The sequence below is a fragment of the Embiotoca jacksoni genome, unplaced genomic scaffold (assembly GCF_022577435.1).
Source record: "Embiotoca jacksoni isolate LCO1_2020_lvr unplaced genomic scaffold, fEmbJac1.0.p SCAF_12, whole genome shotgun sequence".
In the NCBI taxonomy this organism is placed as follows: domain Eukaryota; kingdom Metazoa; phylum Chordata; class Actinopteri; family Embiotocidae; genus Embiotoca; species Embiotoca jacksoni.
In genome coordinates this window covers 9,591,760-9,608,055 of record NW_027185252.1, presented here as the reverse complement: position 1 = coordinate 9,608,055, position 16,296 = coordinate 9,591,760, and the positions used below count along the sequence as shown (strand labels likewise).

Here is a 16,296-nt window from a genome sequence, read left to right as displayed (position 1 = left end):
AGCGAGATCTGAAGGCGGCTTTATATTCCTGCTGGTTCTCTTCACCAGAGAAATGAAGAATGGGAGGCTAACAGCCCTGCAGCCAATACAAAGTCTGTGCAACAAAACTCCACGTCTGTGTCCACATGGCCCAATATATATGGGTAAGGGGAACACACACGCACACACTCTCTGTCACTCACACACACACACACACACACACACACACACACACACACACACACACACACACACACACACACACACACACATGTCATGTGAATCCATGGGACAGTCCATTCCAGGGGGGAGTGGATGATGGGAGGGCTTTTCAGCTCCTGAAAACTGCTTGTTAACCCCTTGTGTACAGCTTGGTGCTCAAGTGTGTGTTTATAGTCCTCATCTGATTTGACTGCTCTGCTTTTGGGTGTGATGATTTTTGGGTAGAAGCAGGAACTTCACAAATATGGGGTTCCCCTTCCCCCATAACACTCGTGGGACAATTCTGTCTGCTGGGACTCTGCCAGGTTGGGGCAGCCTATGGACAAAGGGACACAGGAAAAAGGTAGTTGTCCACAGCCAAAAATGATGCAATTACTCCTGTTTACATCTGAGCAAAGTTATGGTGTTCAGTTGTGGTGAAAGAAGACATGAATGTAAAATATGTAGTGCCGCAACAATAACTTAATTGTTTGATAAAAATGATTGCAACTGTTTTTTTTGTTGTTGTTTTTTTTAATATAAATTAACCATTTAAAGTTTAAAAATCCAAAACTGATACTAGGTTCTTCATTGTGAGAATTTGCTAATTTTCTTAGTTATATTTTAGTAAACTGCAGTGCAGGAAAGTATCCAAGTACATTTAGTCAAGTACAATGACATGATACTTCTTCATTCTCCACTACATTTCAGAGGAAACCGCCACCAGTAAATTGAATATTTTGGGGCTCTGGATTTCGGGTTCACCTTGTGCTATTGAATGATGTGATACATTTTTGACTAATTTCTCATGTTTTATAAACCAGATGATTCTTTAATCTCTTGACTAAATAACAATCAGATTAATCAATGATGATAAAAAACAGTTAGTTGCATCCATGAAAATGCGTAAATGGAAATAGCAGACATGTTGAAATGTAGTGGAAACTAAATTTTATAGTAGCATAAATAAATATAATAAAAGTATTTCAAATTTATACTTCAGTACAGCACAGTGTAGATAGTTACTTTCACTCTGACAATAATTAAGTTTGGAGCAGACAGTTACCTGTTGTCTAAATGTTCTTTTCCATCAGCGTCCCAGCCCGAGGCTTTTGTCTTTGTGCACAACTGCAGGAAATATCCACATCCATTTCCTGAGAGAATATCGAATAATGAAGATGAGACTCTCAGATATCTCATGGCCTTTCAGTTGACTCAGTGCCTGTGTTTCTGCAGAAAATCAGGGACATGCATGGGACTGTTTGTGCAAGTGATGCACACACACAACATACATAAACATACACCTGGAAAAAACAATAGAACTATGAACCACACAGACACAAACTCTGTACCTTTTCACATATTCAACAAGCTGTGCGCGCAGTGAGAGAAACAGCTCTCTCTTTATAGTAGCGTGAACAGTGCAGACAGACAAACCATATTCTCTCCATCTTTCCCTCATCTGGCTCTAATTTCACTTGGTGTTGAGTTGGCCTCGTGAAATGAGACGAGAATTTTAACTAGCTCTCTGTAGTGAATAAAATACCACTCTTCCTGACTGCTTTAAGGCTCATTTAAAGCAGATTTAACCAGAAGAACAAAAAGCTACATTAATCATAGAGTCAGTGTAAGCAGTGATTGTTTGACACCCCCCACCCTCCCCCCAATTTTACAGAAAGTCTAGAAATGGCTTGAATTTTGAGATGCAATGTACAAGCTTCCTTTTATATTTTAGAGTATCTGTAAAACTACAGTAGGTCTGCAGGACTTTTGAAGGCCTCTGATAGATTGAGCTTGTAATTATTTTAGGCAAGAAACAATAACTGCAGGAATAATCAACGTTATGAAGTGTAGAGCAAAAATAATTCATGAATTGAATTTCTGTCTCCACGGCAGATTAAAAATGCAAACTGCACAATATGGCCGTAAGTTTGCGTTTGTGAAACTATGAAGGAAAAGGTGAAAATGAAAAACAGATGTATTAACATATGAATAAATACCACTTCAGGAAATAGCTGACTTAATCTTACCCCAGGCCCATACAATAAAATCAAACAGTAGTTACTGGGTGTGATATTAAAACACTGCTCTTTGACTCCAGAGAAACTCTTTCATACAACAACAATCTGGTTCGTGGGCAAGCAGAGATGTTTAATTAGTAAGCTATAAACAGTTCAAATTAACCAGCTAAAAAACACATTTTTCGGTTTATAATGATAAATAATAAAAGTAATAGCTAAATGGTTAATATTCAGCTAAAAGTAATTTACAAACAATTGAATTACTTATCCAATAGTAGTAGAAATATTAAATAAAAATAAAGTTTAGACAGCCTAACTAAAAAACAGTTGAAATACTGTAAGACTGGACATGACATGTAATACTGAACAAAGACTGGTGTCTACAGCGAGATTGAGGTCAGAGGTCTGGGATGATTCAACGTAGCAAACCTGAACTAGATTAAACTAGAGAAAACATGAATGTCCAGCCTGATGCTAAGAGGAGCAGAGAGCCAGTCTGATGGCACAGTGAGTGACCTATGGATGATACACCTCTGTTTGTTTTGGCCCGACTAGATTCTGATTGCTGGGATGAAAACACTCAAGACAACACATTTGTTACATGTGCACACGTGAAGTATAAATTTGTGTTGCTTGCTTCTAGGAATTTGTTAATGACTGACCAGGAAAAGGTTTTTTTTTTTTTTTTTTTTTTACACCAACAAGATTGTTCTGGTTATGTTGAAAGATAACTGCTATCAGAGGTTTGACAGCAAGTCAAGCCTTAAGTATGAAGTCGGTGAATATATGCTGCAGACTACACTTAGTTGTTAATCTGACTCTCAAGTAAATCCAAACTAATTACATTTAATGAGTAAAATATTAAGTTATTCTGTATACCATTAGCTTTGTTGGAAGACCTGAATTAAAATCAAATCAGAATTTACCCCTAGTTTGTGGGAAACCACCAGTTTTCTAAGTAAATAAGCTACATACTACAAATCTATTTAAATAAACCCCTTTCAATCACAACTTGATCAGTGTTAGGTTAAAATGATTAAAACTCTGTGTATTTGAATGAAATTGTGTTTTGGAGTTTCCCTGCACCTATGATATGTGTACATCCCATTAAAGAAGCAAGAATACAAGGATACAGTAAAATGGAGGACCAATTTTGAATCTTCATCGTGTTTCATGACTGACTCCAAAGCAACTTTATCTGCATTCCAAATAAATCATAAGAAAAGAAGAAAAAAAGAACAAGCTGGCTGATTCCCAGTGGTCTTTGGAGTTAAACTCCACTGATCTCCACTATATCTACTGTGTCCATCTACTACACATCATTCATCAATGTATGTATGTGCACAATCCTATAAGAGAAGAAGTTTGTTTTATATTCTAAAATGAATGTTAAATAGGTCAGTGTAAAGCGTTGGATTTATAAAACCTACTTAAGACATACTGTAAAGTTTAAAGTTCAAATCCTCTTGAACCTTCATCCACTGAGCTGTTGGGGCCCTTAGAAGATGAAGAGTAGAATGATAAATACTGGATGAACTTTGTGTTCCTGCAAGGGGGGGTTTCCAATGTCTTCACCTGTTTCTCAAACAACTACAGTGAATTTAGTCGATGCCCACCCATTGAGTAATTCGGAGGGCATTAAAGTCCCCCTACTTTTAACACGTCATTCATGCCAACATGTTTCCCCCACTGATCCAATCTCATGTCCGTATCCTCCTTCTGTCTGATTGGCTACATGAAATGTGTGTCACATTGTACCCTTAGTGCGTTTTGTTTAAAAGCTGAGGTAAGGGTTTTGGGGTCACTTTAGGGTTTAAGGGTCAGTCAGACTCAAACTTGACAGAACAGGATGAGATAAATGAACCCTGGCGGCCTCAGAGGCTGTTAACACCTGTTTGTTTTTCCTTAGGTTCAAGGACACGCAGTTTACCCCTGCAGCTCGCCTCTCCGCGCTCTGAGCTCGTCTGGTTACCAACCAGTTTCATCTGGACGGCAGTCAGAACAGGCAGAATAAGTTGGATCCTGCCACGCACAAAGTTTTATTGCATAATTGAAAGATTGTGGAATTATTAGTGTGTACAACTTGTTATACAAGAAGCTACATGTCAATAAACAGCCTGTCACCTGAATAAGTTTACTATGTTTATAGATATTTATTCTTGTCAGTGTTGTTCTGTGTTTTTACAGGCTATTACAACTCTGTGTTGAGGATGATGTATTACTGTGCAGGCTTCTTCTGTATATTGATCTGGATTTTTGGCCTGTTTATAGCATTAAAAGGCAAATTTGACCATGCTATGAATTTCAACACTACCAATTTTCTTTTGCATATCTTTTAATGTTCAGTCAAAACAAAGGAGGACTATGTCTGCCATTAACGAGCCGTGCACGGCTTGAAACAGAGTCAAAGGCAGATCTCACTTCTCAAATGAACTTGGACAGTCATTACTGTCATACTCCCTGTGCTTCTATTACTACTACCCACTTTGCTCCCTGATTGGCTTCACTAGCACAATAAGAATATGACATGTCAACCAATGCCTGTGAGCAGGAATACCACACGGGAGGTGGGGTGCAAACCCTCAACTGTGATTGGCTGCTGCTCCCACACACTCCTCACTGGAGCAGCATTGGTCCAAGAAGAGACTGTTCTGCATTTGTGTACACAGTTTGTTTGCATGTGTGTCTCTGTGATGAGAATACCAGCGCCAAAAGCAACCCAAGACCTCACTTGAACCTAAAATGAGAGTTTTGTGCACTGTGATAGTGTGAAATGTTTACAGTGCACTGACTCATCGTGGAACATTTTTACTACAAATGGCTGATTGTTCAATGAATCACAAGCACAAGCTCCACTTTCTCATACAAAAACCACTAGCCATTGATTAAGTTTCATAGAAGATGACTGGAAATCATTTACAACAATAAAAACAAGCATGCGGGCAGACAAATAACCCAGCAAATGGCTGCACAGAAGAGCTGGAGAGAGTGCAGCAGCTGGCCTCGCGAAGTGTCATCCTATCCCATCTCTATTCCAGCCCATTTTGGACCCTCAGCACATTCCTCTCTATAACTGCCACCAATGAGTGAAATAGTACCACTTTATCACTAGCAATGCGCTTTCCTCGTAGAAATTATTCAGCAGCAAGACAATGTCTTCACTAGACTTGTGTGTCGATGATACATTGTTGAAAAGTGTAATGACAAATCTATACTATGTAATGTAATGTACCTTCAGCCTCTTCACACACACTCCAAACACCTTGAGCCCTCTTTACTGCACCGCATGGAGGTGGACTCAGGTTTTTATCAATGGTTGCTCTTATAAAACTGCCATCTCCACTGCTGGTTGTTTTTCAGCATTACGGCCCTGAAAAAAAAACACTATCCTCGGAGAGGCAGTCCTTTAGCTTTTAGACAAACTGTTAGCAATAATCAATAAACTGAGAAATAAAATAGGAGTTACTTTCAGGCCTGAGAGAAGACTTTGGTGTGTTTGCTCTCTAATGTCACTAATCTCCTGCAGAGGTCAGTCATGCTCTGAGCCATGACAGCTGGTGTGATCTCAGGGCCTCTCCGCCTACATTAGGTTTGTCCTGCAACAATGAGAAGCCAAAGGCACATTTATCATGAGCGCCATTGCATATTTCAGCAATTACAATAAGAAAATATAATTGTGTAAATCACCTTCATTTAAAAATATTGGCAAAAGAAGGATTCTCTGTGTTAGCGTCAAACTAAAAATCTTAGTGGGAGATGCTCGTCATTATATTTATGGATGTTAAGATGTAACTAAGACTACATGAAATATTCAAACATGCTGTTACACTGCTGAGGTTGCGTTGCTGTATGAGGAGTGGTCCACTCGGTACCATGCTGAACCTGGTACTGAGGATTCAGCTCAACTTGATCCTTTTTTCACAGCAGTCTTTGAGGAATTCCTATCATGTTTTGCTCACATAAGCAAAGCTTTCACTGTGATTGGCCTGATCTGAGTTTAGACGGCTTAAGGGGCTGCTTGAAAACATCAGATTCCTCCACACGAGCAGCGAGACACAGTCTGGTAAGTATCACCTTTTAAAAAAAATTTGTTGAGTTAAATGTGAAGCCATTAAAAACCTGACTATTCTAAGTTCTGCACAACCTTAATGTTGATCATTGTGATCAGCATGCGTGACTGTATTTTTACTAAAGAATAAAAATTAAACATACAAACAGCCATGCTAAAGTGAGCTACATTATACGTTAGCCTTGTTTAATGTTTGGGAAGCTGAAGAATTTTGAATGTGAATCTTTCTGGTCTGTGGAGCCAGGTTCGGACCATGGTGCCTGTGATCATGGTTCTGAAGGTGGTGAGCCTGTTTGTTGCAGAGCTTATGAGCTCCATCACAGACTGGTTCCAGACCAAACCAGCATGGGCCAACTTGCAAATACTGGAGAACACAGAGCTGAAGACAACTGGAGGTGGTGAGTCAGAAAAACAAAACAAATGTAATCTATGACTTGCGTAACTGATGTTTTTTGGCAATGCCGAGTTACAGTCCTTTTTTCAGTATAAATTATCTTTGTGGGTTACTGTCTATTGCAGGAACAAGGAAACACTGTCTGTGGTAAAAAAAAAAATAAAAAAAAAAATGGAAGTCTGTACTAACGCTTGATTTGGATGACTGATAAACTCAAGGACTGATAGTCCTTGAAAAATTGCAAAACGATCCTTTAGTCCTTCTGACCTTCATTAATCGACTGGCAAAATACCAAGTTGTCTTTTCAGATACCTCATCAACAATTTAGACAAACATGAAGACACGACAGTTCAAAATTTCAGCTTTAGTTGGCTGCGATTATGGAATTTAAGATTCATCATCCCACAACAACATTTAGAAGGATGGTCTTTATCTGTAGAATGTAAGTTATCCCTTCTGAAGAAGAGTCAGTCATATTTAGTTTCAATAATGCTCCATTGTCTCTTTTAGTCGATGAACAACACAAGGCCAAAGCTCTGTGGGAGAAGACTGGCGCTGTGGTCATGGTTGTACGGCGACCTGGATGATTATTGTGCAGAGAGGTAGAAATTGACACGCCTGTATGTGTAATAAGAACTCTTTAACTTGCAATCCTGCCATTTGATTCCCTGTGTCCTTCTCTATCCAGGAGGCTGCTGAGCTGTCCTCTCTGAAGTCCCAGCTGCAGGACCTTGAAGTCCCTCTCTTTGCGGTGGTGAAAGAAAACATTGGCAAGGAGCTGGACAGCTTCAAGAAGTATTTCTCTGGGAAGGTCTATGTCGATCAGAAGGTCTGCTTTTGCAAAACTCTCCCCTCTTCAGGGCTTTAAGTTGCATAATTTAAGCCAATAAGATGCTTTTTTGTATATTACTCTCATAGAGAAAATTCTACGGCCCTCGAGAGAGGTGGATGTTTTTCTCTATGTTACTGCGTATTGGTGTGTGGAGGAACCTCTGGCAGGCCTACCGGAAGGGCTTCAGGGGAAACATAAGAGGTGAAGGATTTGTCCTGGGGGGAGTCTTTGTCATTGGGCCTGGAGATCAGGTAGGGTGCAATTGACCAAATAAATACTTTATGACAATTGTATCTGGATGCTTTCATGGTTTATGATGGGTGATGTTTTTTTTTTTTTACCTCTTAGGGTATTCTACTGGAGCACCGTGAGAAGGAATTTGGGGATAAAGTGAACATGCTGGCTGTGCTCAGAACAACCCGCAAAATGCGAGAGGACTTGGCCAGATAGATTTCAACAGATGAATGAATGGCATTTTTTGTGTGGCATTATGTAATAGTTGTTGCGTGCATGTTTCCGCATGCACGTGTTTGGTCATGTCAGTGTTTTTTCATATCACTCTACATGTTTATGTAACATGTTACACGTGTTAAACTCTTCTCATATTTCATCTGCATATAGCATGAATTTAATGAACTTCTGGCTGCACTCACATTTTTGCTGATGTTATGCAATGTGGTTAAAACGTGCCACTTTAACTATTTATTAACATATCTGGCTTTGATTGTGTGCTGGTCTTTTGTGTGTTTTCATGACGACTTGTTTCTAAACTCAGCTGAGAGGACAGCTCTGATGCTACACAGCACACAAATCCAACACTTCACTTGGGCCTGACATGACGGGAGAATAAATCGTCAAAGTAAATGATTGCATTTTTGCCATATAACTGTTAACAATAAACCAATACAGCAGTCTTGCTCAGCAAGTTTGTCAGCATATCTACCTTGTCTCTGGCTGCTCCTGACTTTCTTGGCAAATCCTGTTCGATTAGTTTTCCTGCGCTCGTCGCTCAGAGTCGGTTAGTACGCCTGCGCAGAAAGCTGTTGACAAACCGCTCGGCTCGAAGAGGCGTTTCTTATCGTCGCTTCATTGATTCTGGTGAGTGTGACTTTTACTGCAAAACGACTCCATCAACCTTATATCGCAGTGACAGCTTAAAAAAAACAAGCGCAGCGGTAAACCTCGCCAGTTCCCGCCGCCACATTGAATAAACCAACGATTTATTCTCGCACGCTGTGCTAATAAATGCTAATCTCTCAACCGTGTGCCGCGGCGGCGGCGTGCCGCTGACGCACCGCAGTAACTTTACAGAAAACCTCAGTCTGCATTTAATCATCATCAGACGGGCTGTCAAAGTGCTTAAACCTATATCATAGTCCTTTTCAGTTACAGTTTCAGTGAACCGCGGAGCCATCGGGTTTGTTGTTTGTGTTTAAATTACACAACAGTATCAAGGTCATTATCCACATTATTTGTTGCAAGGCCGATTACTGGTCTATTTTTTTTTTTTTTTTTTTTTTGCCAACTCATGTTTTGCTTTACAAGTAGGTCCAAATGTCACCAGTGGAAGAAGTATTAGGATCCTGTACTTAAAGTAAAATGACCGAATAATACAAAATAGTAAGCAGGACATGATAAGTGTCATACGACTACGCACACCTGGTGCAATACGAGTACTAACACATGAATGAAAGGTACAGGTAGACATACAGGTAGTATGTTGGGCAGTATTTTTTTTTTTTTTTTTAACCTTGCTTGATCAATCAGCTGGCTGATATCGAAGCGAAGTACAAAATACATAATGTTTTCCTCCAAAATTGAGTGTAAAAGAAGTGTCCAAATGAAAATGCTCAATAACAGCGTCACTAAAATGTACTTAATATATCAAAAGTATAGGAACTCAATGCAGGAAGAATGCCAGATTTAAAAAAAAAAGAAAAAAAAAAGACAATATTTCTTCGTGAAATAGTTTGGAAGAGAAGTACGAAGTAGCGTTTAATAAAACTATTCAAGTGAAGGACCTTAAACCTGCAGCGTTTACAGTACTTTACCTGCATTTTAAATCCACCAATCGTCGTCATTTGTCCTCACATCGCCCAGACATCTCATCAATATCATCAAACTTGTGTTTTAGTGCTAATTGTTTACTGGTATTGTGCAACATGACTTCCTTTTTAAACAGTGTTGACAGCTCTTCTCACTGCTTGTTCTTCAGATGTATTGAAGAGGTCCAGACTTCCTTGTGTTGCAGGCGTCTGTCTCTATTGGCTGCTGCTGTTCTCTCTTTTTTTTTTCTTCTGCCCTTTGTCCTGCGTTATAAAGCGTCAGAGCTGAAGTGCATTTGGTTGATTTGCTGTTTGAAACCGGATCAGCTAAAATCACAGGAGAGAAAGCATTCGTTTGCTCTTTGGGGAACGGAGACAAGTTAGTATACGACATTCCTGCTTTTAAAAATCGTTTGAACGGAGAAGCCAGATTTGAAATAGTCTCTGTAACAAATTGAACAAATTAAACTGAGTTTATGTTTACAATGTAATTTATTTCTCGGTGTGTTAACCACACAGCAGATGGATCAGGGTGCAAAAACAGGAAGTTTATTTGCAAGTGGAGGGCAGAAACACAGTGAGATTATTACGATAAGAACCAGACATCTTGTACTTTTATACGCTTGTTGCATTTTCAATTTCGATACGGCACTCTTTGCAGTCTGAAGTGTTGGAAATAAATGTTTATTAGAAGCTAAAAATAAAAAAAAAACCTGGCTAACTGATTTGACAGTAGGTATAAGGTTTTCTTGCTATGAAATGTTTTTCTTTTTAATCCGTCAGATTAATTGCTTGTTAAAAGCGAGGCTGGCAGTCGAAGTTGATTGTGTGTGTGTGTGTGTGTGTGTGTGTGTGTGTGTGTGTGTGTGTGTGTGTGTGTGGCACGGCAGCGCACGGCAGCTTGGTTCAACCTGCTCAGAAAACACTTGTGTTTTGTGTCTTCCAGTGAAATCTTGAGCGTGTGTGTGTGTGTGTGTGTGTGTGTGTGTGTGTGTGTGTGTGTGTGTGTGTGTAGTCAGACGGTCAGACTTTTTTTCCCCCCACAGTCCCATGATGCTGGCTCTGTGCAGATGTTGGACAGCTTTGAGGTGGAGGCTTCCCCCGCGCTGCTCTGCACTCCCTGTGGGGGGCTCCGCCGTGGGCAGCCAGCCCTCTACCACAGCCGGGGCCCAGTTTCTAACACCCCAGACTGCTCAGTTTCACCAAAGTAAAGCCGAAGCCAGTCCTGACCAAAACAAGACCTCTTCAGGCAAGGGGATATTTGACTGCCGACGTAGTTAGACCGTTCTGCGTCGCATCCCAAACTTGAACTAGAAACGGGCTTCGTTGTGACCTGTGCGTAGGATTCCCTGCTCTCCACCCCCGTTACGTGCTGAAATGACTCCAGGTCTTCAAAACGCAAGGAAATCTTATGAAAGCAGACAAAATAAATGATAATTGATAAGTCAGACCACAGAAATTGTAATTGGCGCTCATAAAGTAAAACATTCAGTTTTCTTTACAAAGTACTTTTCTGGACAAAAAAAAAAAGATATTTGAAGACCTCGGGTCCCAGGAAATTGTGAAGGACTATCTTGTGACATTTGGTGGTGGGACCAAACTATCAATTATGAAATTGATAAATAGGAAGTGACAATAACTGTTGCTGCAGCTCGATATTAAGCTACAAGATTTTCTAAAAGAGAAAGCAAATTTTGGTTAGTTTTCACAAATTGGCTTATCAAGCCAGCTGCAGTGAAAGTTCTCAGTTTTTAACGTACGTTTGTGCAGCATTTGATGTCATAAGGGAGGTTTACATTAGAGAGAGGCGGGAGGCTGCGCCGGCAAAAAAAAAAAAAAAAAAAAAAAAAAAAATGCACCGAAGACTGCACGCACAAACGGGCACGCTGAGTCCTGTTGGTCTCTCGGCCTCAGGGAGGTTTTTTTGTTCTCCTTCGGCAGAAGATTAGATAAAGTGCTTCGCAGTGAAACATGTTCACAGCAGCCAGCCCGCCGCGGGCGCATGACGGCTCAGCCGCAAGAGGCATCGTGAGAGGAAGTCAAAGCGTAAAAGGTTTCTTTCCCTCACATTTTCCCCCTTCCCGTTGTGCCGCAGTGCTGTCACCTGGGTCCGGGCTGGACGGGCAGCTCTTTGAAATGGGGATGTGGTCACTGGGTCTGGGCGCCGTTGGGGCCGCCCTCGCCGGGATCTTCCTGGCCAACACGGATCTGTGTCTTCCCAAAGCTGCCGGTGCGTCACTGGAATACCTCGACGACGCCGACCTGCGCTCCACCACGGATGGTAAGGGGGACCTTCCGCCGACGCAACCGCCCACCCGTCGACTCGTTAGTCTCACCTCCGGCAGTTTTTGAACACACGAGGAGGACACTTGAACGTTACATCAGCACGACGGTCAGCCGTGTGTGGTTTTCTTGACTGTTACGTGTTTGCGCGGATTGTACGAATGAGGTTTTGTGTGGAGATTAGGGAAAAGCCGCTTTCTAAAATCTGCAGGCGTTGCAGATTAAATCACCCTAAAACGCTAAAGGTCGACTTGCTGTGTTATTCTTTGTAAGAATATTCAACATATAGAAGCTTCATGTGACCGTGAACATTTCGGGTTTTTTTTTTTCTTCCATCATTTGGAATTTGAAGACTGTCGTTTATCTACCACATTTGATTAGATTCTTGTTTGCTGTAGAAGTCATATAATCGTTTATTTTATCACTAATATGTCAGGTTGGAGGCTTGTTGTAGAAAGTTTCTTCTTCTTTTTGACTGCAGATGAAAACGTCATCAAAGCAAAGAGCCTGTGGGAGACGAACGGGGCTGTGGTCATGGCCGTGCGAAGACCTGGATGATTTTTGTGCAGAGAGGTGATGTGGAAAGTCTTCGACCGTTTCTGCGAGACTCGGAGTGCATGCGACTTCCACTTTCCCTGATGGTTTGATTTGATCTTTCTGCAGGAGGCCTCCGAGCTGTCCTCTCTGAAGCCCCAGCTGGAAGAGCTCGGGGTCCCTCTGTTCGCCGTGGTGAAGGAGAACGTCGGCACAGAGATCCAGGACTTCAGATCGCACTTTGCTGGGGACATCTACGTAGATGAAAATGTGAGCGTTTGTGGGTAACATCACATCTACCAGAGCTGCAGTTACAAGGACCCGTTCGTACTATCTGACATCTCGGCAGCACACACTGACAATGAGAACCAAAGCAAGAGTAAAGTCCGATTCAGGGTTGCCACTAACGAATATTTACATTGTTGATTGTTTGTAGAATAGTTTCCCCGAGTAATCATTTCATTGTTTAGGATATAAAATATCTACAAATATTGTAGCACCCTTCATATTTTCCCAAAGCCAAAGTTGGCATACTTTAACCTAAAGTCTTTAACCACATGCAGAAAAGTTCATACTTTTGTTTTTCCTTTATGATAGAAAAACTGAAAATGCTCAGTTTTGGGATTCTTTCAGCTTTTGTAAAAAATATATATCTTAATGATTCAGCTCATGAAAGTTGGTACATGCGTTTCCCGGTGAATTTTTTTTTTTTTTCATTTTAGTGGAGGTTTGAGTGGGCGTGGCCAAATGGCTCGCTAGCGCCCCCCCTAAACACTACATTTACCAACATGCACGAAATTTGATGTACAAAAAAAAGTTCCAATTCACCATGACGTGTCAACTCAACAGGAAGTCCGGCATTTTTAACGTAGTCGACATTTTTGCCGATTCGCACGTTATATTTTGACAAACTCCTCCTACAGATTTTGTTGGACCGACTTGAAATTGAGTCCGTGCACTCTTAACATGTTTGGAATTAAAAGTTATCAAAATAATTAGTTTTTGTCGATCACTGTGCCCGTGGCGTGGCGGCCAAAAAGTGACCCAAAAATGACTTTTGGGTCACTTTTTACTATAGTGTGACTTTTTCTTTTTTAAGTTGTGACAAAGGGGGGGCTTGAACCTCACACCTTCTTGCTGAGAGGCAACAGTACTAACCACTGCACCACCAATCTTCCCAGGACGCAGTCTGCATTGTAATCTTTGGCTCACTGCAACCTATAACTCCACCGTCCACAAATATTCATTCAAATGCGGCCAAAATTACCGCAGACATTCTTTGGATAGCAGATATACGTGTTTTCAACGGGGTCTGCAGTGACATTGAATATCTTCCTGTAATGTGTAGTGTACATGTTGTAAATGTAGTCATACTAATACCAAACCAAAGGTCAACAACAATACAAAACAAAAGTCTGATACAAAAACTCAAGTAAACATCAATAACATGTCTAAATCTTCTTGGATTTCTGTCCAAACTACCAAAAATGTTATCCCCCAAAAACCCATTCATACATTTTAAGGTGACTTTTTTTAACATATTTCGGACGAGATGCTATAGTATGACTCTTTTTTTTTAAATTTTTAAAATTTATTTTTTTTATCATATTTTGGACAACATGCTTTGCAGGCGATGCAGTTTGATGTTTCGCCGTGACACAGGAAGTCGATGTTTAAGGTCAAATGATGCGCCAAACCTCAGGAAACATGCGTCAGGCACCAACTTTCATGAGTTTTTGAAGATGTTAAAGCCGCCAAAAAAAGGCAATTTTTTTTTTTTTTTTTTTAAAGAATAAGGAACGAGATCGAGCATTTTTTTTTTTAACTGCAAGCAGGAATACGCGGACCCTCGCATGCTGGTTACTGGTATTTTATTATTTAAAAAAAGTAAAAAAAAAAAAAAAATCCATCATACTTACTGAAAAAGCATGTTGAGCTGCATATTACATTTGTCTTGATTAATCTGACTGAAACTAAACTGTGTGTTTTGCAGAAACATTTTTACGGCCCGCTGCAGAGGAAGATGGGCGGTCTGGGGTTTATTCGCCTGGGGGTGTGGCAGAACTTCATGCGGGCCTGGAGGTCCGGTTACCAGGGCAACATGAACGGAGAGGGCTTCATCCTGGGGGGGGTGTTTGTCATCGGAGCAGGAGACCAGGTAGCCCAGGTTCGATTGCACATTTGTCTCAGCGGTGCCTTATGAAACCGTATTTGAACTGCCTGCCGTGTTTTGCAGGGCATCCTCCTGGAGCACCGGGAGAAGGAGTTTGGCAATAAGGTGGAGGCGGCGGATGTTCTGGAGGCTGTTAGAAAAATTGTACCAGCGAAATAATTATTTTGTACAAAGAGCAGGTACACTGCATTAGAAGATTTAAGAAATAATGTACCTTTTTGACTTGACACCTTGAGTTTCAGTCAGTCTGTCCATCACTGAAATACAGATATTAGCATGACATTTAAATCTGTTTGTGTTGCTCAATATCACAACATACCTCTGTTTTTTGCACATTTAACTTGCCGTTAGTTACGAACACCGAGCTGTGAAATGCAGGACAGATGTTGTTTGTCACCGAATATTCCCCTTTACCGCCGCAATCACCTATAAGCTTGACATTTGACACGGGTATTAAAAATACGGGATTTAAAGGCAGCGTTTTCATTCAGGTACATCAATTATTAAAGCTAAAGTCACTTGAAATCAATCCGTTAGAAAACACGCTTCAATATTAAGGCATTAAGGTGCAATTGTTGTTAGTTGTAAAAAAAAAAAAAAAAAATGATGTTGTTTCTGTGTTAAAGCTTCATTTGCTTCTGATCAGGCACCCGAATGGACCTCGACATGACAGACGAGTGTTTGTATTCTGTGTGTGTGTGTGCGATAATGACAACCTGACTTTAAACTCGATACTGAGAAGAGCAGGTTTGATGACCAAACACACACACACACACACAGGTTCAGTTTCTGTCGTCACGTCGAGGAGAGTTTGTGGCGCCAGGAGTATTTGCTTGTGTGCGAGAGAGACATGAATGTAAGTGCACATGTGTGTACTGGCTACAGATGATTAAATAAAGACAACCTCATCACCATGTCTCTACTGTGGTGTTTTTAGTTTGACAACGACAGCTCTATTAACAGGAATCTGTCACTGACTGCGTGATGAAGTCACATCATTTTGTCAGCCAAATGCAACAACTTCCTGTTTCTCTTTCCAATTAAAAGCCCTCGAGCGTTTCACTCACGGTTACGATCATGTAATTTTAATCTGAATCTTGGGCTGAAACTTCATAATTCACAATTGGAAAAGTATTAAGAAAGTTTCTTGCATACATGTCTCAAGCTGGAATTGAATCAATGACCTTCTGACTATGAGGCACCAGCACTAACCATCACAAGTACAATGGTGTCATTGTACCTGTGATACTGATACTTTGTTTTGTGCTTTTGAGGTATGACTTTTTTTAAATAATTTGGACAACATGCTATAGTATGACTTTTTAAAAATAATTTGGACAACATGCTATAGTATGACTTTTTTTAAAATAATTTGGACAACATGCTATAGTATGACTTTTTTTAAAATAATTTGGACAACATGCTATAGTATGACTTTTTTTAAAATAATTTGGACAACATGCTATAGTATGACTTTTTTTAAAAATAATTTGGACAACATGCTATAGTATGACTTTTTTTAAATAATTTGGACAACATGCTATAGTATGACTTTTTAAAAATAATTTGGACAACATGCTATAGTATGACTTTTTTTAAAATAATTTGGACAACATGCTATAGTATGACTTTTTTTAAAATAATTTGGACAACATGCTATAGTATGACTTTTTTTAAAATAATTTGGACAACATGCTATAGTATGACTTTTTTTAAAAATAATTTGGACAACATGCTATAGTATGACTTTTTTTAAAAATAATTT

General features: G+C 40.2%; 1 protein-coding gene, 1 long non-coding RNA gene and 1 pseudogene across 5 annotated transcripts; all 3 read left to right on the top strand.

The window, feature by feature from the left end:
* Positions 1-55: 55 nt before the first annotated feature.
* On the top strand, positions 56-4,496 carry LOC138195337 (uncharacterized). 2 transcript variants are annotated; one of them, XR_011178009.1, is made up of 3 exons: positions 68-143; positions 427-544; positions 1,275-3,263. It is a non-coding gene; the product is annotated as an uncharacterized lncRNA (long non-coding RNA). The 2 variants fall into 2 exon arrangements; XR_011178010.1 differs by lacking the exons at positions 427-544; positions 1,275-3,263 and adding an exon at positions 4,111-4,496 and having other exon boundaries at positions 56-143.
* Positions 4,497-5,960: 1,464 nt separating this feature from the next.
* LOC138195334 (peroxiredoxin-like 2A) lies at positions 5,961-8,488 on the top strand (annotated as a pseudogene).
* A 34-nt stretch (positions 8,489-8,522) lies between these two features.
* Positions 8,523-15,445, top strand: LOC138195332 (peroxiredoxin-like 2A). Of its 3 annotated transcripts, none has more exons than XM_069144647.1 (6): positions 8,523-8,594; positions 11,637-11,822; positions 12,306-12,397; positions 12,488-12,628; positions 14,352-14,516; positions 14,595-15,445. In XM_069144647.1, exons 2-6 carry the CDS (start codon positions 11,678-11,680, stop codon positions 14,688-14,690), a joined length of 639 nt encoding a protein of 212 aa, XP_069000748.1. In that variant the 5' UTR covers positions 8,523-8,594; positions 11,637-11,677; the 3' UTR covers positions 14,691-15,445. The 3 variants fall into 3 exon arrangements, with proteins under 3 accessions (XP_069000748.1, XP_069000747.1, XP_069000746.1); XM_069144646.1 differs by lacking the exon at positions 8,523-8,594 and adding an exon at positions 9,824-9,920; XM_069144645.1 differs by lacking the exon at positions 8,523-8,594 and adding an exon at positions 10,583-10,790.
* The last annotated feature ends 851 nt before the right edge of the window (positions 15,446-16,296 follow it).